This window comes from Mesocricetus auratus, unplaced genomic scaffold (genome assembly GCF_017639785.1).
Source record: "Mesocricetus auratus isolate SY011 unplaced genomic scaffold, BCM_Maur_2.0 Super-Scaffold_100008, whole genome shotgun sequence".
In the NCBI taxonomy this organism is placed as follows: domain Eukaryota; kingdom Metazoa; phylum Chordata; class Mammalia; order Rodentia; family Cricetidae; genus Mesocricetus; species Mesocricetus auratus.
Window position 1 is genome coordinate 84973830 of NW_024429192.1, and position 22526 is coordinate 84996355.

The 22526-nt window shown below is 46.9% G+C and overlaps 1 protein-coding gene across 1 annotated transcript in view; it reads right to left on the reverse strand.

Moving 5' to 3' along the window:
• Positions 1-22526, reverse strand: part of Flt1 (fms related receptor tyrosine kinase 1) — a 158026-nt gene that overhangs the window by 13845 nt on the left and 121655 nt on the right. Inside the window, exons 17-24 of the mRNA XM_005083180.4 lie at positions 22079-22211; positions 17017-17121; positions 13330-13443; positions 11838-11926; positions 5694-5850; positions 5170-5267; positions 3669-3791; positions 1762-1873 (exon numbers count right to left, since the gene is read on the reverse strand). Of these exons, the coding sequence (XP_005083237.1) occupies positions 1762-1873; positions 3669-3791; positions 5170-5267; positions 5694-5850; positions 11838-11926; positions 13330-13443; positions 17017-17121; positions 22079-22211 (931 nt within the window). The remainder of the gene's footprint in view (positions 1-1761; positions 1874-3668; positions 3792-5169; positions 5268-5693; positions 5851-11837; positions 11927-13329; positions 13444-17016; positions 17122-22078; positions 22212-22526) is intronic.

The window sequence follows — 22526 nt, forward strand, 5'->3', positions numbered from 1 at the left end:
CAAAGTGATGTTTTAGCCAGGAATGGTAGGTGGTCCATGTTGTAATCCCAGTTCTTGGGAGGGAGGCTAAGGCAAGATCATTAGGTTCAGGCCAATGTGAGCTATCTAGTGACACCCTATCTCAAAAACCCCAAATACAGTGATGCTTCAGTGACAGATTCCCAGCGACTAAGGTGAACACAGGTGTTGGACAGGTACTTCCTGAGGCCACATCCTTGGCTGATTCATGCCGTCTGTGTGGTCACACGCCTGTTTGGTCAGGGAAGGGGCAATCTGAAGTGTCCCTGTCCTGGCCCCACGGACAACTTAAAAGACATCTAACCCTTAGGCACTCGTGTTGTGGGTTAGTCACCTATCTTTGGAAAACCAATGGACAACTGGGTGGTGGTGGCGCACGCCTTTAATCCCAGCACTTGGAGGTAGAGGCAGGTGGATCTCTGTGAGTTCAAGGCCAGCCTGGTCTACAGAGAGAGTTCCAGGACAGCCAAAGCTACACAAAAAAACCCTGTTTTGAGAAACAAGACAAAACAAAAAAAGGAAACAAATGGATTTGGGCCACTCCAACTTCCCAGAAAATGTCTTCCACTCCAAGTCTTTGGGAATGAGGGATTCTGACAAGTCTAAAGGATAGAGCCTTGGGTTCCAGGGTGGATGGGGGCTGCTAGGGGTGCCAGGGGCACTGGGCTGTCTTTGCCAGCGCCTGTAGCCAATCCTCTGTGGGTAGCCTGAGCTAGGTAAGGTAGACAATGCACTGCAGGATGCTTAGCCCTGCAGCCAAGGCCACCCCAGCGTGTGTGTGTCTGCACTTTCTAGTGATCGCTGCTGGTAGGAAGCAGCTGGGAGACATGCGGGGCTTGGCACTGTGTCACTGCAAGGCCATTGTAGCCACTGAGCTGCTTTCCAGGAGTGGAAGCAACAGGTGCCTGTCCTCGAAAGCAGGGGATGATCTGGACACATTACAGGAACCTCGGGTTGTTACTGTGGGAGACAAAGCGTGAAGATTCTTGGCAAATCCTCACACTTGGGAGACCTCATAGCATTTTGTATTTGTGTGAGCAGCTGCAGGGCCTATGCACATCTGTAGGAATGAGGCTCTGAAAAAGGTTTCTAACTCAGAGGAGATGGGCATTGGCTACTCTTGTAGAGGACCTAGACTCAATCTCCAGCCCCACATCCCTCCCGGTTCAGAGGATGTGATGTCCTCTCCAGGCCTTCTTTCTCAGGCACTGCATGCATATACTGCATATACCTAACATAGTGCAAGCACACACACACACACACACACACACACACACACACACACACACACACACACACACACACCAAAGGCAGAGGCAGGCGGTTCTCTGTGAGTTTGAGACCAGCCTGGTCTACAAGAGCTAGTTCCAGGACGGCTTCCAAAGCCACAGAGAAACCCTGTCTCGAAAACCAAAACCAAACAAACAAATAAGCCTGTAGTGGATAGTTCTGAGCAAACCTAGCTAGAAAAAAACCTAATCAGAACTTTTTATTGCTTGTCTGCATAAGCTAGTGTGCAAAGTTATTCCAGGTGTTAGAATCAAAGGCATTAGATCAAGGCCAGTTGCCTCTAATGATGCCTGCTAGTGGTCCAGCTGTGTACATCAAGGCCTTTCCCGAGAAGAAATTCTAAGCAGGTGGATGTGTGGAGGAAAGGGGTGAAGCCATGAGGGCTGGTATTGCAGAAACTGGAGAAGGGAGCAAAGGACAGACAGTTGCAACCCCTCCCTTCTCCACATTTACCTAAGGAGAAGATTTCCCATAACAACACTCCATAGGACCACACGTCGCTCTTGGTGCTGTAGATCTTGTCAAAGATGGATTCAGGAGCCATCCACTTCAGGGGAAGTCGAGTCTGGAAGAGGGCAAGGGGCCTTGAGCATGAAATCAAAGCACTGTCTGCACCCAGGGCCCAGGAGTCCCTTCCACTTAACATGTTTGCAGAACCAGAGCAGCTGTGATTTCCTACACCATAAAAAACCATAGGGCATGTGACATGTTGCTAAGAGCAAGCATTAGAGGCTACACTGTCTCTGAGGACCAGGCATAGCAGGTAGACTTTTCTGCTGCACCCAGCAGGTCCTTGTTCCATGGATCTTAAAGAAGCTGTGCTGTCATGATCCCTTCCTCACCTACACAGGGACTTGGTAAAGTGGTCTGAATTAGGAAACACCCTGAAAATTGATGGCAAGTCCTATGAATTTTTCTGAGAAGGGATTTTGAAAGACATCCCTATGTAAAAAGATGGTATGTTAAGTCTTGAGCTGAGGCTAGGTGTGTCTCAGGAGTGGACTGTGTGCTTGATATGTAAGAGGCCCTGGCTTCAGTCTCCATTCAGTCTCCCACATCCCTTGGAAAGAAGAAAGATGGTTTTGTATTGAAGTGTTTTCCATTTAGGAGAATATATGGCTGGATTTCAAGCATGCAGACCAGTCCTTCTCTTTCACACAGCAGGGACAACAGTGAGTTAGCTGGGAGTTGGGATGCTGGGCGTTAACAAGATGTCCAGAACAGTGGGGAGACAAAGACTGTGGAGAAACACAGAGATGCTGAATCAGGGACAGCAGAGGGTCAACCTGAAATGCAGGCAGAAACTGCAAGCCAGCATTCTACTGAAAGCTGGACCCGCTTCGAAAAAAAGTGACTGTGGGCTGGAGAGATGGCTCAGCAGTTAAGCTCACCAGCTGTTTTTCCAGAGGACCTGGTTCAATTCCCAGCACCCACACGGTGACTCACAACAATGTGTACCTCCAGTACCAGGGTACCTCTTCTGGACTCCTCAGGCACTGCATGCATGTGGTGCACAGACATACATTCAGGTAGACCACCCATACTTATAAAATAAAATTAAAGTTAAAAGCAACAACAAAACAAAGAAAGAGTGACTAAGAAGGTGTTCTGAAAGTGTTGTCTGGGGGCATCCACACACCATGGTCCAGAAGCTTGTTGAAAATGCAGATTCCAAGCAATCTCCCACCACCCCTCCCCAGACATTCTGCATCAAGGGGTATGGGGAGAGGATGTCAAGCCGTGGCTCAGAAGGCTGCTGGGTGGTGTGAATATTTCCGCAGTCTGAGAGCTTCTGCTGCAGAACAATCCAGAGAGCCAGTCACAAGCTGAAGCCCTTCTGGCAGAGGCCAGACAAGACAGGACACCAGAGGTCACCCGGTAAGTGACAAATAACATTATGTTCAAAAACAAATGGGGAAGGGAGGCCAGTGAGAGCCAGAAGGGAGATGGGTCCCACAAAAGGCATCCCTGGGGGTAGGCAGCTTCCTCCCTTCAAGATAGCGCACCCCCTCCCCCCACTTTTCCCGGAGGTACAGCCACCTGCTGAATCAATCATTTGGGTTTATCTGAGGGGAAGAGGCCACACTGTTCTTTCCAGTGTGACATGAAACTCCCCTAGGGGTGGCAGGCAAGGACTGATGTGGCTCTCCAGGGCCCAGCACGCTGCTTAGGCTAACAAGCCTCGTGCGGTCCTCCTCTAAGTCCAGGTCCCCAGCCAGGGCTCAGAGACGACAGCAGACACCACCACAAAGGTTCTCGGGGACACAGCTGCTCTGGACCACCACATGAGAATTTGGGGGGATGACTGCCTGGGAGGTGACAGGGCAGAAACGAATCAAATATACACCAGGCTGACTTACATCGCCTTTTCTCACATAGTCGGGGTTCTTATAAATATCCCGGGCCAGGCCAAAGTCGCAAATCTTCACAACATTGTTCTCAGATAAAAGGATGTTTCGTGCTGCCAGGTCTCGATGAATGCACTATAATAAAACAGTTATGTAATGAACCCACTTCCTTAATCCAGCTGCTTAATTTCCTGTATCCACTCTGGGTCATAATTCTTTTTTTTTTTAAAGCGTGTGTGTGTGTGTGTGTGTGTGTGTGTGTGTACTCGTGTAAGCATGCATGTAGAGGACAACTGTGGAAGTCAATTCTCTCCCAGGGTTGAGTTTAGGCCATCAAGTTTGTCAGCAAGGTCCTTTACCAGCTGAGCCATCTCACTGGCCCTAGTGTCATCGTCCTTAATTCTAAGTTCCATTTCATACGTGGGAAAGGAAGACACTCCCAGCACACACCCAGTCGCCATTAAACACGGTGCAAGCAGAGTACAGGAGGCCCCAAAGAGAGGTTCTAAATAGGCAAGGCTCCTGTTCCGCGGGAGTGTACTGGTCAACCCACTGACAGTCTGAATTACTCCAGCGAGTAAGATTTCCCCACAACCTTTTAGATCAGGTCTTTGGGAGCTTCGGATCAGTGTGATTTGTTTGCTGCTGCTGCTGTCTTTAAAACAGAATTCTGAGCTGGCTGTGAGCTCAGGAGGCAGAGGCAGAGGGATCACTGAAGCAAGTTCCAGGATAACCAGAGCTGCACAGAGCCCTGCTGTGTAATGACATTGACCCTGAACTCAGCTGGGTTGGTGTACCAGGGATGCTCCTGCCTCTCAGCCTCCCGAGTGCTGGGATAGCCACAGCTGGGCTTGAGCTGAGGGTTTTTTTGGAGAAGACCCATGTGGGTGTACTGGAACAGCATCTTTGTGAAGCCTGGACAGTTTGGAAATGTAACAGACTCTGTTGAAGATGGTGCTGGGTTTGAGTAGTTCAAACATCCAGGAAGATCTTCTTCCCTTAAATTAAATTCTACCCTCTGGGGCCTAGGTTCCACACCCATACCTCTTCACATCAGAACAAATCAAGGCCATTGTGGTGGTGTCTACTGTACAGTCAAGAATATAAGTATAAACAAATACTAGAAAGACAGCTTCCCAGCAGAGGCCTCACTGAGACAAAATGTAGAAGAATGAATTTTCAAAGTTTTCACAGTAAAGTTGTGAAATATTTAACCTGATTTAGAGATTACCCAACATATGCATGTGTTAAAACTTGAATCATTAATACACATTAATTAGCATATGTGATTTACATGTTTATATGTACCAGTTACATTGAAATGAAAGTGGGGAACAGGCAAGAAAAACAAGAGGCAAATGTGCATTCTTCCAGGCAGGTTCTAAGTTTGATAACATAGACGAAAATAAGATTTTAAATGTAAAGCAAAAGCTTCTGAAATCTCAAAACCTCTCCCTATCTCCGATTAAGAAAGTTAAAGAAAGCAGAAAAAACTGTAAAGAGCCGAGCTGACCTTTCTGGAGGACAGAAACTCCATGCCTCTGGCCACTTGGAAACTGTAGGAAATCAGATCTTCCATGGTGAGGGGCTGCTTGGAGATCTCACCACAATCTAGCAAGAGTTAGAATCTTGTCAAGACTTTCGGGACTGTGGCAAATCCCAGTTTAATAAGACAATAGTCACAAAACATAAAACAAACCAACAAGGGCACCAAGGTTCATTTGCAAGAGAATGTGAATCTCAACATGAACCTCAGAGATTTTTTCCAGACTGTGGGGGTGGGGGTGAAGGGTAGGGGGACAGGGGTTGGGTGAGAATGGGTGACCTGGTAAGACAGAAAGTCCCAAGCAGAGAGAAGGGAACAGTTCTTATCATAGTTAGCAACGCTGTAAATAATCTTTATTTAAATCTTGTCTCTCTAGGACATTACCCTCACTCCCAGGTTGTTTATTGGGGTAATAAATAAGAAAAATGTGTGAGATGCCCAGTATATTGTAAGAGTACCCAGATGGAGGCCAGGAAGGAAGGAATGCCTACCCTCATCTTCTTCAGGGTCGCTCACACTTTTGTCTTCCTGAAAGCCTGAACTGGCGAAACTTTCGCTGCTGTCCACGCTGTCAAGTCTGGGTTTCTGGTCCTGTTCCAGGCCTGGCTCCAGGTTTTCTTTCTTGGGCTCTGTATGTAAGGCCGCTTCCTTAGAACAGACAAGAAACAGGGACGTGAGAGAGGCCCAACGAGGATCGGGGAGCCACGGCACAGGGTGGTGGCACTGGCTCCTGAGGATATCCCAGGTTGGAGACCCTCTTGTGCCCTTGCTTGAGCTCCTAGAAAACACCTTAAGTCAACTGAAAGAGATTCCTAGCAGCTGATAAATATCAAGCATTTAGTGTGACTATTGTATATATTCTCTATTTTCCCAAGAGTTTATGTTGTGAAACAATTGTGTGTGTGTGTGTGTTTTAAAGAGATTTATTTTATTTTTATTTTTGTGCATATTCATTCAGGCGTCCACAGAAGTTAGACAACGTCACTGGGGTCATAGTAGGTTGTAAGCCACCCAATATGGGTGCTGGGAACCGAACTCCAGTTCTCTGCAAGAGCAGCAAGTGCTCTTAACTATTTAGTCGTCTCTCTCACTCTTAAACAATTGGACACAAAGCAGGTTCTGAAGAGTTGTGTCACCAAAGCCACACCTACTAATTGGCAAAGCCAGACATGCAGTTTGACAAACTCCCAAGTCTGTGTTCTCCACTGCTTTTCATGGTACATGCCATCTTGCTTGAAAGGCCACATAGACCTTCAAGATTTGTCACTCAATGGTGTGAAAAGAGCTGCCTCTAACCCCTGTGGAGGCTCAGGTTACCAGTTCTTCTGGTTTCTTGGGGAGAGGGGAGAAGATGCACTTTTCTCTGGGTTTCCCTTTCATTCAAGACCAACCAATCCACCCTAAGGAAGAGCAAAGGCCACTCCCTCTGGACATCAGAGTCTTGGTGCTTTTCTTCTGCCTTCTCTAACTACTCTCCTTGCTTTTCTATTAATCATTTTTCTGAGTTTCATTTTTGTAGCACGGATTCTAATTGTTCTTTTTAAAAAATTTATTATGTATACAGTGTTCTGCCTGCACCCCAGAAGAAGGCACCAGATCTCATTATGGATGGTTGTGAGCCACCATGTGGTTGCTGGGAATTGAACTCAGGACCTCTGGAAGAGCAACCAGTGCTCTTAACCACTGAACCATCTCTCCAGCCTCTTTAATTGTTCTTAGTAATAAAAACTCAGAGTCAGGTATTGGGTTTAAAGTTGAAAATCAGAGAAGCAAAGCGGCCAGCCACTAGAGAGTTCTTACCTCTACCAATGTTCAGACCAAAGAGGTGATCCTGCCCTCTGACTGCATCTTCAGATTGCTTAGACTGCCCTACTCCTCAGACCACACTGAGCTCGTCTCCTCCTGCCTTATATTCCTCTCTCCACCCAGCCATATTAGTCCTGTCTCCACCTCCCTAGTGCTGGGATTAAAGGGGTCTCATTCCAAGTACTGAAATCACCTTTGTGTGAGCTCTGTTTCTCTTTTAGACAGATTCAACCTCTTGTAGTCCAGGGTGGACAAGAGATCCATTCGCCTCTGTCTCCCGAGTTCTGGAATTAAAGGTGTGTGCCACCACTGCCTGGCCTCTATGGCTAACTGGTGTGGCTAGCCTGATCTTCAGACAAGTTTTATTTGTAAGATTATAAACAAAATATCATCATACATTTTCCTCATCTAAAAGACGCTATCTTATGTTTTGTGACTCATAGGAAAGGACTTACATGGTCTAGTGTTTTGCCTTCAATAATTCATCTACTACTTGACACTTGAAACACATCCTGTCCAGTGGCTTTCTCTGTACCATGTCTGCAGCCTAGGTTCTGCTAGATGGCAATGTCTAGACAGGGGCTGGGAAGGAATGAGGTTCAGGGGCATGGCAGCTCTAGGATTAACCAGCCTGTTCATCCTGCCTTGAGTTTTCTAGATATGTCTCAGTAGTGGGAGCGGTCTCTCCACTAGAGGGCACAGAGAGCAAGCAGACTTTAGGAGGGACAGCTCCAACGCTGAGATACAAGGGACAGAAAAGAGACTATCCTGGGAGCACACCCCACCCTGTCAGGTCCTTGGAAGGAGTTTTGCTATCTCAGCTCTTCTCAAACTTTGTCTGGAATTTCAGGCCTGGAGAGTATTTGCCCAGCCCAGACACCTTTTCCTCAGGGCAGGTAAAAAACAAACACACACACACACACACACACACACACAAACAAAGAGAACATAATTTTTTTTTTCATGAGGTCATTAGCTTGCTCAGATGTAGACTAGAATTTTATATTCTGGAAACCTACCGCCTCTTTCCTCATACCTCCCAGAAGCCAAAACATGGAAGCTGTCCCCAAGTCACCCTACCCTTCCTCTGACCCCTAATCAAAGGTATACTCAGTTAATTTAGTGGACTTTTGGGATCCTGCCAAAAGAGTGGATTTGCTACAAAGCATATTTAAGAATCTTGACAAACTTGGGAAATAATAGAACATGTTTTCAATTTTGTCTTTTGGGCTGCTCCGTTGTCTGTCTGTCTGTCACTCTTTATTCCTTTAGACTCCAAATGTGACAGACAGTCATAAGTTTTCCACAAAACACAGCTCCACCAAGTACCACGGGGAGGCAATCATTAAATATAGCCCCAAAAGGAAGCAAGCTCTTCCAAACAAAGGATGCACAAACCCAAACGTTCCATCCTGCCAGGTCCCTGGGGGTGTTCTGAGGGCTAAGAGCTTCCTGAACCCAGTCTAGGACATCAGGACTGACAAGGATCTGCGCTGCTCTTGACTCAGGGCATCCAACACCACGACCCTTGGTTAGTGTGGCTCACAGGAAAAGCTCTAAGACAGGGGCTGAGTTGAGACAGGTCTTTCTCCCATCTTCATCTTGTGGTTACTATGTCCTTAAGTTAGTTTCTTTATTATATGATTATATATTTATTTGTGTTTGTTTGTGTGCTTGGTTAAAAATGGGAAATACAGTTTAAAAAAAAGTGGTGGTGGTGCATGCCTTTAATTCCAGCACCCCGAAGGCAGAGACAAGTGGATCTCTATGAATAACTCATAGAGTTCCAGGCTATGTAGACAGCCTGGTCTACATAGAGAGTTCCTGGATGGCCAGAGATACACTGTCTCAAAAAGGAGGGCAGGTATGTAATATATTCTCAATGCTTTGGTGGAGCACCTATGTCTTTGATAAAAGCATAGTCTGGGATAAAAGAATGGGTCAGCTTTCCAGTGCTTTGCTTTTGTTTTTTGTTTTTTTGTTTGTTTGCTTTTGTTTGTGAAGGGTCTCTTTCCATATATGTATATACTTATTTGCTTATTTAAATTATGTGTACACGTGTGTGTTTGGGTATGTGCACAGGAGCACAGATACTCCCAGAGAGCAGAGATAACAGATCCCCTGGAGCTAGAGTTATAGACAGTTGCAAGCTATCTGATGTGGATGCTGGGAACTGAACTCTGGAACTTTGGAAGAGCAGCAAGACCTCTTAACTGCTGAGCCATCTCTCCAGTCCTGGTCTCATGCTATTTTCCAGGCTGATCTCAAACACATGGCTCACACAGTCCTCCCATCTCGGCCTCAGGAGTAGCTGGGATTGCAAGTATATACCACAACACCTGGCTGTATCCTGTGGTTCAATTATGTACAAAGACTCTCCCCTACATGGCAGAGATGGGCACATCTTAGAAGTCTGAAGGTTCATCTGCCATGTAGCTGAATTCTCTGTGTCTGTCTCTGTGTCACCTTCTCTATCTCTGGCTCTCTCAGTCTGTTTTTCCAGTGCAGGTGAGGGGATGGATACAGGGCCTCACACAAATAGGCGGGCACCCTCCCACTGAGCTACAACATCCTTCAACATCCCAGTGGATCAAAGATGACGAAAGGTGACAACTAATCACTTAAGGGAAGAGTTTCGTTTTCCCAACAATCCCATCTGGGATTCCATTATTAGTGCCACTTAATACACGGGGAACCAAAACGGAGAGAGACTGAGTAACTTGTTCAAGGTCTGGTTTCATGAGAGGAGATGCAGGATTTAAACCTGGAAAGTCTGGTTTTGGAGCCAGAGAGCTTGCCTCCAGTGTGCTCCTCACTGCCACTGCCAGTGACTGGCTAACACTGGCAAGCATTGTCTCCCAGACTTCTCCAGCCCAGAGAGGGACACAGCAATGGTACCACATAACACACCACAATGTCTGAATAAACTGTTTCTTCCTCAGAGTCAATGTTTCTTTAAAGTCTTGTGTGTCCTCCGGTCTTGGCTCAGGTATTCTTGTTTGGTTTTTGTATGTGTGTGTGTAGTTCTGGGGATCAGTCTTAGGATCTGCTAACAACCAGGCCCATTTCCTACCCAGTCCCTCAGATGTTCCTTTTGTTACTGACACAGCTTTATTTTGTGGATCAGGGTTATTGAAGGGCTGGGGGAAATGACTCAGTGCATAACAGCAGTTGCTTTGAAAGTATGAGGACCTAAGTTCCAATCCCCAGCACAAATGTGAAAAACAGGCCATAAAGCTATTATCCCAGTCTTTAATCCCAGTACTTGGGAGGCAGAGGCAGGTGGATCTCTAAGGCTGAGGCCAGCCTGGTCTACAGTGTGAGTGCCAGGACAGCCAGGGCCACACAAAGAAACCCTGTCATAAAAACAAAAACAAGCAAACAAAACTCACAGCTATGGCTTTGCACACCTGTAACTCGAGTGCTATGGGGAGTGGAGGCAGGAGGATCACTGGGGCTCGCTGCCTACTATCCTTGCTCCAGGAGGAGATTGACAGAGCAAGATTCCAGAGTGTTCATCTGGCCTCTGCATGCATACCTGTGCATACACTGTGTGCATACACTGTGTGCATACACTGTGTGCATGCATGCATGTGTATATGTGTGTGTGTGTGTAATTATAAAATAACAACAATAGTAAAATAGAAGAGGAAGAGCAAAAGACAACAAACAAAACTATTTTTAGCTCTGGCCTATCACTGCTCTATTGGTGACTATAGAAACCACTCAACTGTTTGTTTTCTTGGTTTATCTAGTAAGTGAAGATAAGTATATTCATTATTATTGCTTTAAGAAACAAGTGTCTTGGGGTTAACTTCCGTGGATAAAGTGTTTGTTGTGCAAGAATGATGACCTAAGTCCAGATCCCCAGCATCTACATAAAATCTGGCCAGGTAACCCTACTGCTTGGGGCAGGTAGAGGCAGCTGAATCCCATGGGCTCATTGGCAAGCCAGTCTAGAGGCAACAGCCAGCTCTAGGTTCAATGAGACACCCTGTTTCAAAAACTAAAGTGGAGAAGCAATTGAGGAAGACTTACCCATGTCAACACCTGGGTTTCACACAAGGGTAAGTTGTACCTACATATGTGCACACGTGCTCAAACACACACACACACACACACACACACACACACACATACACACACTCACACACACACACAGCACTTGGGAGACAGAGGAAGATGGGTCTCTATGAGTTTGAGACCAACCTGGTCTACATAGTGAATTCCAGGACAGTCAAAGCTACAAAGTGAGACTTATCTCAACTCCCATCCCCCTAAAAGAATTATGTTTGCCAGATTATATGGCAATGCAATTGCTGCCATTAAAACTGTGCTTCCTGGATAGTTTTTGTTAATGTGACATAAACTAGAGTCACCTGCTGGGCTGTGGTGGCACATGTCTTTAATCCCAGTACTCAGGAGGCAGAGGCAGGAGAATCTCTGAGAGTTCAAGTCCAGTCTGGTCTACAGAGTGAGTTCCAGGACAGCCAGGGCTACCCAGAGAAACCCTGTCTCGGAAAAAAAAAGCAAAACAGAAGAACAACATAAAAAAAAAAAAAACTAGAGTCTCCTAAGAAGACAGAGCTTTAACTGAGGAGTTATCTCTGTCACACTGGTCTGTGGGGCATTTTTGTTGTTGTCATTGCAGTGCCATCCCTAGGCAGGTGGGCCTGGGCCAAGTAGGAAAAGTAGCTGACCAAGGCCGGGGATGAGAGCCAGTGAGCAGTGTCCCTCTGTCGTCCTCACTGGGGTTTCTGCCAACTCCCCTCAGCGATGGACTGAGATCAGCATACAAAAGCCACAGCAAAAGAAGGACAAATCCTTACCTTGTTAAGAAAGAATAAGTCACGTTTGCTCTTGAGGTAGTTGGACAGGTTTCCGTATTTGCAGTACTCCACGATCACCATCAGAGGCCCTGCGGTCCAAATGGCACAGGCTCAGCCACGCCAAGTCAGGCAGCCATTTGACAGCTTCCAGTCAGCCCTTGAGACCTCAGACTAACCTGTGTTTATATGTGTCAGGCCTGAAGGGGCAACTGGGAGGAGAGGCTATGAATCAACTACTCAACTCAGCCTCTGTAGCATAGAAATGGCCCTTTTTAATAGATCTAAGAATATGACCTTGCTCCAATAAAGCTTTGTGAACACAGACATTTAAATGTCATGCCACAAAATATTATTCTCTCTCTTTTTTCTCCCACCCTGACTATCTGAAGGGGGTGAGCCATTCTGAGCCCACAGGCTGCTTGCCTTCTTCCCATTGCATTGGGGATCTCAGGTGGTAGCATGGCGGCCTCCATTGCACGGCTCAGTGCTTCCCCAATCGCACAGAACTACTTCCAGGTGGAAGTGAGCATTGACCCCTGAAGGCTAGTGGCTAGTGACCAACAAACTCCACACTAGGCTGGTGCCTGGTGAGGCTTGGAGTCTCACCAAGGGTGACACTCTGGGAAAGTGGCATTTCAGTTACTATCATTACTTTACTGGTTTTTAAATTCTGATAGCACCCCCTTGCCCTTCAGGGTCCCAGAAAGGAAGTTGCTTCAAGAGCTGGGGTCTCCCCACCACCAGCTTCTCAGTCTCAGAGGCTTTATTCCATCTTCCAGGTACAATGTTGAGGCAGACGGAACGTGGTCACTGGGGCAGATGCTCGAAGAAGGCTAACCCAAGGTTAGAAGCTACGGGGTCTTGTCTGGCTCACGAGGACTGTGTGTTCCTGCTCCCTTAGCACGTCTTTCTACTTGCCACCTCCTTTTCTACCTCTGTTCCTCCATCTCTGTTTTCTGTGTTGGGAAACTGAAGACCTTTTATGTACAACTCCTTAGCACCTTCATGACTTAAGCTTCTGTTCACACAGAAGTACTAACCTTACCACAGAGGAATTAAAATCAGCGAGGGCATGCTTGGGCCCAATGGTCTACAGCACAGCACAGCTCCATTTCTCTGCCCCTGTGGCTAAGGCCTGTCCTGATGGTCACTCAGAAGGAAGGGGCCCTTCTGGTTAATTCCCATGTCACCTTCTCTTGGGATTTCGCCGGCTGTGGTTTCTGTGTAGCTTCAGGGAGTGTGTAGCCTCTTAAACCATAGTTACCCCCCAACAAGTCAACCTAAGAGAAAAAGGCCTGGCATTTGACCTAGAATCTGGGGAAAGGTATCTAAAAGGGAGTGGCTTTCTTCCAAAGCACTGGGTGGCCATTTTCTCAGGGGTGAGGGGAGGGAATTATTTGAGTCAAGAGCTCCCCTTCTTGTGAGTCTAGAGTTCCCTTCTCAGCTTATGCAAAGCAGATAGCACAGCAGCCCCTCCCACCTTCTCCTTTACCTCCTTGCTTGGTGCAGGCTCCCAGAAGGTTAACCACGTTCAGATGATGGCCGATGTGAGTCAAAATCTTGAGTTCAGTCATCAGAGCCTTGTACTCACTAGCTGTGGCCCCCTCTGTGTAAGAAGCAGGGAAGAGTTAGGGTATGGGACAATGGGGCTGCTTCTGCCCTGAAGGGGACATTAGTGCCCTTCTTGTTTGTCATTTCTCACCATGGGTTGCTTCATTAACTTCCCCACATTCTGCAAAAAGCCAAGTAGCTAGACTGTTTGTAATCCTCCTACCCTCCTGAGCCAACATCCTTTGCATCGAGGTGAGGCCCGCTGTGTTGGTGGCCTCAGTCACTGGACATTTCCTTTTTGTGGCCTGGCTGTGCTCAACAATGTGCTGACTCAGAGTCCACCACCTCATGACCTCCAAAGGCTTCCCTTCAAGCAGAAACAGGTGAGGCAAGACTCCTTCAAGCAGGGGGCCGCCCACACCTTCCCTCTTCTCATTCCCCTTTCTAGGGAGTCACAAGAGAGGAAGGGGAGAGGGGGAGGTGGTGGGCTCTGCAAAATCAGGATAGCTGCTTCTATAAACACCTAAAAATGTGTTATCTTCTTCATAGACTCCTTCATGCCTGGAATTCAAGGGTTATCTCAGGCAACAAGGATTCATATTAACTACCTTTTTTTTTTTTTGGTTTTTAAATGTGTATGGGTGTTTGTGCCTGCATCATGTGTGTGCCTGGTATCTGTAGAGGCCAGAAAAAAAGCACCAACCAGAGCCCGTTACAGGTGGTTTTAAGCCACCATATGGGTGCTGAGAATTGAACCCAAGTCCTCTGCACAAGTAGCAAGTGCTCTTGACCACCCTCCAACTGTAACTTCATTTTTGGCAATCACCTGTATCAGTTCAAGAACCAATAGTGTAGAATCTAAACTGAGTTCCTCTTGTATTTGTTCCTGTTAGCTATTTTGAGGCATTCCTAATTTGAGGTATGTTAAAAATACTAAAAAGTGTTACTGTAAAAAGATTCCAACAAGCCGGGTGTTGGTGGCGCACGCCTTTAATCCCAGCACTCGGGAGGCAGAGGCAGGCAGATCTCTGTGGGTTCCGAGGCCAGGCTGGACCGACAGCCTCCAAAACAGAGAAACCCTGTCTCGTAAAAACCAAAAAAAGAAAAAAAGAAAAAAAAAGATTCCAACAGTATGAGCTAGAGTATGGAGATCTGAGTAGGGGTGTGTGAGAGAGTGTGTATGTGTATATTCATGTGTGCATGTTTGTGTGTATGTGTCTGCATGTATGTGCATGTAGGTGGTTATAGCACAGTGGCAGAGCATGCCTTTAGCATATGCAAAGCCTTGAGTTTCATATCCAGCACCCAAAGTCAAAAGACAAGAAAAAGAAACAAAAAGGAGTTCGAGGGTCTAGAGTGAAAAGTGCAAGTCACTTGAAGCAGCCACTGTGAACAGTTCAGACCTTTCCATATACACTTACAATACCCACTGAGGGCTGGCACAATGGCTCAGTGAGGGAGGGGCTTGCCACTAACCTTGATGACTTGAGTTCGATCCCGGGGACCCAAGTGTGGAAGAAGAGGACCGAGTCGTACAAATTTTCATCACACACACACACACACACACACACACACACACACACACACACACACACACACAGAGTTAGTTTCACGCCCCCCTTTTAATATCAAGAATTCTTCTCATTTCTATTTTTAAAAAAGCTTTCTTTATTTTTGTTTTATGTGTGTGTTGGGAATTAAACTCGGGTTCTCTGCAAGGACAAGTGTTTGTCACCACTTAGTCATCTCTCCAGCCTTTTCATTCCTTTTAATGGACTAATGTGTATAGTTCTCAGTTTTGTGTGTGTGTACTCATGCACGCATGCATGCATGTGTGTGTGTGTGTGTGTGTGTGTGTGTGTGTGTGTGTGTGTGTGTGTAGGCCAGAGGACAACCCAGGTGCCATTCCTCAGGGTCTGTCTACCATGTATTTTGAGACAGGGACTCAAACTCAGGTCCTCATGGTTGTTTGGCAGACAAAACTACTGCCCCAGCCACAGGGTTTTTTGTTTGTTTGTTTGTTTTGTTTTTGTTTTTCAAGGCAGAGTTTCTCAGTAGCTATGGAGCCAGTCCTAGAACTCGCTTTGTAGACCAACCTGGCCTGGAACTCACAGAGAAATGCCTGCCTCTGCCTCCCTCTTGCTGGGATTAAAGGTGTACACCACCCAGCATTATTATTATTTTTTTACTATTAGAAATAAAACTATAATAGGCAGCTTGAGTAAGTCCTGGAAGTGGGTCAAAGGTGTGTGTACTTAACATTGTGGTAGATATTGATATAGTATTTTATAAGATGGGATCATTTTTTAATAATAACCAGATAAACTCGGAAAGCCTGGCTGGGGTAGGGGTCAGCTGACAGTGGCTGCTCAACAAATATTTTTGTATAAATAAACAGTGCTATTAGTTTTCTCATTTTGGACATTTTTTCATTTGAGTGTGAGGGCCAAAAAGTTTAAGGTTTAACTTGGGAACACATTGAAAGGGCTTTTGAATATGGCCTTTGTCTGACATTGTGCTTTTTCCAGTTCCCCTGGAACAGAGAGTAAACTGCTTTAAGCAAGAAGGCTTGAGGGATTGACTTTTTTCTTCCAGAATTCTGTGGCATGGATGCTGTAGAAATCTCTGTTCTATCAATGATGACAGTATAAAGATTATTTTTATTTTATGTGTATGTGCACTGCATGTGTGCCTAGTGCCTGTGGAAGCCAGAAGAGGGCGCTGGATCCCCTGGGGTTACAGACAGTTGTGAGCTACTGTGTGAATGCTGGAAATTGAACCCGGGTCTCCTGGAAGAGCAGCCAGTGCTCTTAACTGCAGAGCTGCCTCTCCAGCCCTGAGTTTACAAATGTATTCTGGATTATGTAGAGGAGAATGGCCTTGAAAACAATCTCAAATTATAATATTCTGCCTTATAATTTAACAATTCCTGATAAATGGTATCCTTGTATGGTAAGGAGAAAAAGCCAGGGTCTGTGGCTCAGACAGCTCAACCTTTCTGAGCCACTTTTCCTCATCTGCAATAGAGAGGGGGAGGCAGGCAGATCTCTGTGAGTTTGAGGCCAGCCTGGTCTACAGAGTGAGTTCCAGAACAGCCTCCAAAGCAATGCAGAGAAACCCTGTCTCCAAAAACCAAAAAAAAAAAAAAAAAAAAAAAAAAAAAGGTTGTTACTTATAGAGAAGAAATGCTTATAAACATGAAAGGGCTTAGCAGCATCACAGAATAAAATTTGATCAACTAACTTCCTCTAGCTTTTTAGTTTCAGGTTATAGTGAGGGCAGACGCTGGCCTAGCCTTTGGGATTTGTGAAGTGTGCTGTTTCCTGACAACCACAGTGGACCATGACCACACTAACCTTCTGAACCTACGTGAGATGTGAGAAAAGAAAGACCTTAGGGTGACAGAGATCATTTTCCTATGGACAATTTTGGATTGTTCCATTGACAAGGTTTATTTTGAGCTAGTGTAGCTGAATCTAACAGTCCTGGAACAAAGAAGCCAAGGCTGGAGCAGAAGTAGCTTGTTTATTCCTAGGCTACATTAATCTTGCATCAACATTTAGAGAGTGCACAAAGGTGAAAGGTCACTGGAAGCTAGACCACAGCATTTGGGAATGCACAAACTTACCTTTCAACATCTTCACAGCCACGGTCCGGCAGGTGGGTGATTTCTTAATGCCAAATGCAGATGCTTGAACCACTTTCCCAAAGGCCCCTCTCCCGAGCGATTTGCCTACAATAGAAGAAGGCCTTGGTTTGTTTGTGAAGCCAACAGCAAGGCTGAGTCTTTTCCAGGAAGGAAATGCCGTGCTGTACGTGTGATGCGAGGCGCGCATCTTTGAAGGGATTCTGCAATGGACTGACCCCAAAGGAGGCCAAGTGAGTGCGTTTCTGGTGTCCCTTCCTCTGAACTCATTCCTCTGCCTCTGAGCCCTCCCACCCCAACTCGGCCACATCCTTCAAGACTAGTTTAGGGCATTCAAAGAAGAAAAGTGGCCATTTCCCCTTGCCATAGAGCATCACAGGAGGGAAAAAAATAACCAAACCCAGGTGGTTTCTTTCACTGTTTCAGGACTGATATGCTCCGAGTCCTCTTTCTCATCCTCAAGGTCATCCCCTCTGTTTTCTGCAAAAAGGATGAAGGGGTGACTGCTGAAGTTATAACAATGCCTCCCATCTTAAGAACAAACACTCGGTCGTTTCTCAGACTGCTGTGCTAGTCAGAGCATTCCCTGGTAGCTATTATATGATTATAAGATCACTACAAGCCCTTGTGGTTTTCCGAGCATGAGCCATCAAACATGGGTAGTAATTTGCTTCAACCCCAGAGAGATGATTGCCCGAGCCCTAAGAAAGCAGGATATCTTTTGTGATGCCCGTTATGTTTTGCTATAGTGACTGTTAGCACACTTTTTTTTTTTTTTTTTGAGACAGGGTTTCTCTCTTTGGCACTCACTTTGTAGACCAGACTGGCCTTGAACTCACAGAGATATACCTGCCTCACCTACCAGGTGCTGGGATTAAAGATGTGTGCCACCACCACTGGGCTCTTTCCCCACTCTTGAAGGAGACAACTTAACTTGGAGAGGGAGAGACACTGCCTGAATTATCAAGTACCTGGTGTAGTCACGGTTAGGTTACAACGGTGACCCTGCCCAGTTACAGCAGAATGGAGTGCCCTGTTAGGACTTTGGTGGACAGTTACTAGAGAGTCCTGTGGAGGGGAGATCGGGAGCTCGAGGCCCTTTAGGCAGAATACCCCTGGATATCTCAGCTATCATTTCTACTTAGGGTCCTCTTTTGCACAATAAGGAAGCTAAACCGAGCCATAAGAAACCGACTCCCTAGTTGAAAGGAGGGTAAACCAAGAAAGTCAACTTTGAGGGGCTCTTCTGATGACGTCTCCTCTGGGGTGGGGCAGGGTGGAGGGATAGAAATAACAGAACACCATTGGTTGAAAGAAAATGTGCCTGCTAGGTTAATTTAACCCTCTTTTCCATCTCAGTCTCTTTCCTCAGAATGCCCTGGTAATTCACCTTCCACTAATTAGCCTTCCTTCCCCCAAAGGATATGGGTATGGATGTATGCATGTATGTACATATGCTCTCGTAAGCTTTGTGATGGAGCTTTTGTCATGTCGGAGCCTGTCCAGCAATGCACAGCTGCTCAGAAGTCTGCATCTTGCTGCAGCTTCAAGGCTCCTGCCCATCACGAGGAGTCCAATTAGGACCCAGGCAGTTTCCATGACACGCATCATCACAAGAGGACACACTGGGACACACCCAGGAGGTGACATGGTTTTCAAAAGCCAAGCATGTCCTATGGGCAACTGCTCAACTTGATTCCTCCTAGAGCATGTGACAGGACAGAGACACAGCCCCCTAGCCTGTTTCCAGGTAAAATGGTCTGAACCAGAATGGACTCAAGTTAAAACAGAAGAGCAACCAGTGACTCCCAGAGTGCTGAGCATCAACATTAGGTGGGGAAGAGTTCCTCAGGGGCCTCATGGCTTAAAAAAAAAAAAAGGTTGGGTGGTGTTGACCCAAGCCTTCAATCCCAGCAGAGGCAGAGGCAGGCAGATCTCTGTGAGTTCAAGGCCAGTCTGTTCTACAGAGCAAGTCCCAGGACAGCCAGGGCTACACAGAGAAACCTTGTCTTGAAAAACCAAAACAGGAAAAAAAAAAAGTAAAAGAACAATGGTGTTCCTTAGCTGTTGTATCCCACCATCTGATATGAAGGGTCCCAAGCTCAAGAAATGTCCTGATAGTCTCTCCACACACCCCAAAGCTCCTGCCTTTCTCCAGGGTGGACCCTACACATTCCCTTCTGGGCCATCACCGGGCATTTTGTGTTACAAGTGTTTGGGGGTTCTGCTTCCATCAGGGGGTATAAGTTGGTGCATACTGGGCAGGCCGAAGCCCCATAAAATGACACCAAGCTATTGTGGGCTCTTTGATTATCTTGTGCACTGGTCCGTCTTCAGACCCCTGGTTCTAGTTGCAGTCAGACTAGTTCACACTGAACTTAACCTAGTCTGATAGTGTCTTTCGATGGAATTCTTAGTGCTGTCTGGAATGCCACATAGAAGTTCAGAGATATGGTGAGTCACTGTCACACAAGGCAAAAAGTACTGGAATGGCCTTGAAGAGTTCTAGTCACCCTAGGGAGGGTGCAGGGTAACATGAGCTCGGCCCCCATTATGTTTCCAACATGAAATGTCTATCATAGATTCAAATGTTGAGTGAGGGCTTGATCTGGAGCTGTGGTGTTATTTGGTTGGTGAGGGTGAGGAGTTTCCTGGAGCTGTAAGAGGTAGGCTGAGCCAGTGGATATAGGTCACTTGGGGAGGTTTCTTGGGGGTGGGTTATCCTTGTCTGCCTGTCTCTCTGTTTCCTGTCTTCTGCGAAGTGAGACCCACCCATGCTCATACATAGACTTCTGCCACCAGGATGCCTCTGCTACAAACAATGCCAGGCCACCATGGGCAGAACCTCCTGAAGCCATTAACAACAACCAAAAATCATTCCTGTCCTAAGTTTCTGTCAGGTGCTCTGGTCTCTGCGGCAAAAGCTAATCAATGCCACCCTCTCTGGCAATCAAGGGAGCTGGTCCTTATTGACTGTTGTAATGACCCGGCTCCTGATTCCCTGTGTGCCTCCCCGTGCTAGAAAACTTGCCTGTATATCACTTGCTAATAGAAACAGACTACGATATCAGACAGTACCAGTGCATTTCCAGGAGCTGCATTCTCTCCCAGGGTTAGTAAGGAACCCTGAAGGAGCCAAGGAGTTTTCTTTTCTTCTCAATTTCAGCAATTCCACTAATAACACCGAATTCCAACTGAACAGTCAAGCAGCAAAACTTCTGACTTACCTCCTACAAGGCTGGGCGTTGTGGCCAACAGAGAGAGTGGGCGCTGCTAAAATCACCACTTGGTCTGTGCATGTCTTACAATTTTTTTAAACCCCAATGTAACACTGTCTATCAGACCATCTTTTTTTTCCCCTGCTCCATCAGTTTAGATGCAAGCGTGGTAACTTTCAGTTGCCAGCCATGATTTCAAATCACTTTGTCATTTCTTTGGCTAGCAAGAACCAAGAAGTCTGGGGCCTCCCGGCTCCCACGTTAATCAGAGGGGCACTCCTCCCATCTTGTGGCCACACTGTGCACTAAAAGGCTCGACGCCGGTTCTCACTAGTCAGAGACACTCAGGTGGACGGCAGCCAAATCACAGCTGAGGCCCTTCACACAGCACAGCGCTCACAAGAAAAACCTTCACCAAGGAAAAGCTTATGAAATGTGATTGTGTGAATCCCCTGAGCCCAAGGGAACTCTGGAGACCAGGGAAAAGCCTAGAGGGATGTGCTGTGAACTAAACTGACAGGGAATGAAGGGCTGGCGCGGGCTGGGGTAGGGGTCAGGAGTTGGCAGGGAGCTCTCACGGATCCTGTCCGGGGAGAAGCATGTCTAATCCTAGCTAACGAGTTTGGAAAGCAGCATGGCCCGAGAACAGGTCCTGATTGTGGGGAAAATGATGGTGTGTTCCCTGCCAAGGTCACCGAGGGGCTCAGTGAGCCACTTTTGAACTGTGCCTGGCAGAAGGAATACATCCAATGTGCTACTTCGTATAACTGCTCCATGTTTAGTAGATTCCCCCCCCCCCCCAGTCCACCCCCAAGCAGCCATTTCTGGCTTTCTACAGCTTTCAGCTGACTTTCAAATGTTTTCCCCCCGAGCCAGACAGGACCTACATCGATACTTTCCTCTCCCTGTAAGCAAGTGTTTGGAGACCTAAGAGAAAAACCGTTTTACCCTCTCTGTCACCACCACCCCAGGGAGACTTGCCTGTGAAGAGAGGGGTCACAGTGCCAGAACAGCCAGCTCTCTGGCTCCGAGAGTGACAAGCCCAGAGAACATTGGGCTCACAATCTGTTTTCCTAGTTCCAACCGCTAATGACTCTGGCATACACGGAAGCGGAGTGGAGAACTTTCAGAAGCCATGCTCCAAACGTATTGGGTAGGGGTAATTGAGGCTTCAATTGTTTTGCAAGGCCAGAGCTGGAGATAAAAGCTCATTGTGACGTCTGAGCCAGAGGAACTGGGGGTACGCACAGGGCCTGCTGTTTACAACATCTTCCCTACCTGGAAAACCTGTTTCTGCTCTTCAAAAGTGAAACTTCAGTAATCCCTTAGGGCTGGACCACAGCACACCAGGAAAGTCACGGGACATCTTACAACGTGAGTCTGCACAGAGGGCTTGATTTGTCCGAGCGTCACTCTGCTGGATTGTGTTCTAGGCAACGTGTCTAGTCCCCAGTAGTTTCGTTATTTAAGGCTGCCTGGGCTTGTAAGCCAAGGACTCTCTTTCCTTCCTCCTTCATTTACCCACAGGCTGGAGACTCAATTCGGAGGGAAGAGACTGAAACATCTTGGCATTTCTACGGCTTATGCTGGCACCTGCCGCTCAGTGCTCAATAACTACTGAGTGATGGCAAAGGTGCTTCTTGTTGCCTTGTCCTATTGTCTCAGCAACAGCTTGTGTTCTCTCTGGTCCATGACTCCAGCTAGTCGGTGGGCAGCTGGAGGGTAGACTCCTAAACCTAGCTCTCTGTTGCTTTTCTCAAAACAAGTGTGCTGCATGGAATAGCTTGTTCTCACGGGCTTAGAATCTGTCAAACAAAATACATTACCTAGTTTAAGTCTTTCCCGCGCAAACTCCCACTTGCTGGCATCATAGGGCAGCCGTTCACACTGCTCATCCAGGGGGACTTCATCTGGGTCCATTATGATTGACAGGTAGTCCGTCTTTACTTCAGAAGAAGGCTGAGAGACAGAGAACCACCCCCAAAGTCATCAAGAAGAAAACAACCGACTTTCAAAACCTAGTTACTTACTTTATGATACTCTGCCATGTCTGCCCGTTTGTGTCGTTGGGCCAAGCGCAGAGGGTCCTCCTACACACTGTGGTGGTTTGAAGGTGGATGGCCTCCATGAGCTCATGTTTGAGTATCTGGTTCTCAGTGGTGGACTGTTCCGGAAGGATCAGGAGGTGTGGCTTTGTGGGGGGAGGTGTGTCACTGGGGGTGGGCTTTCGAAGGTTCAGGCCAAGCTCTGACCGCACTGCCTCCCCCTCTCTGC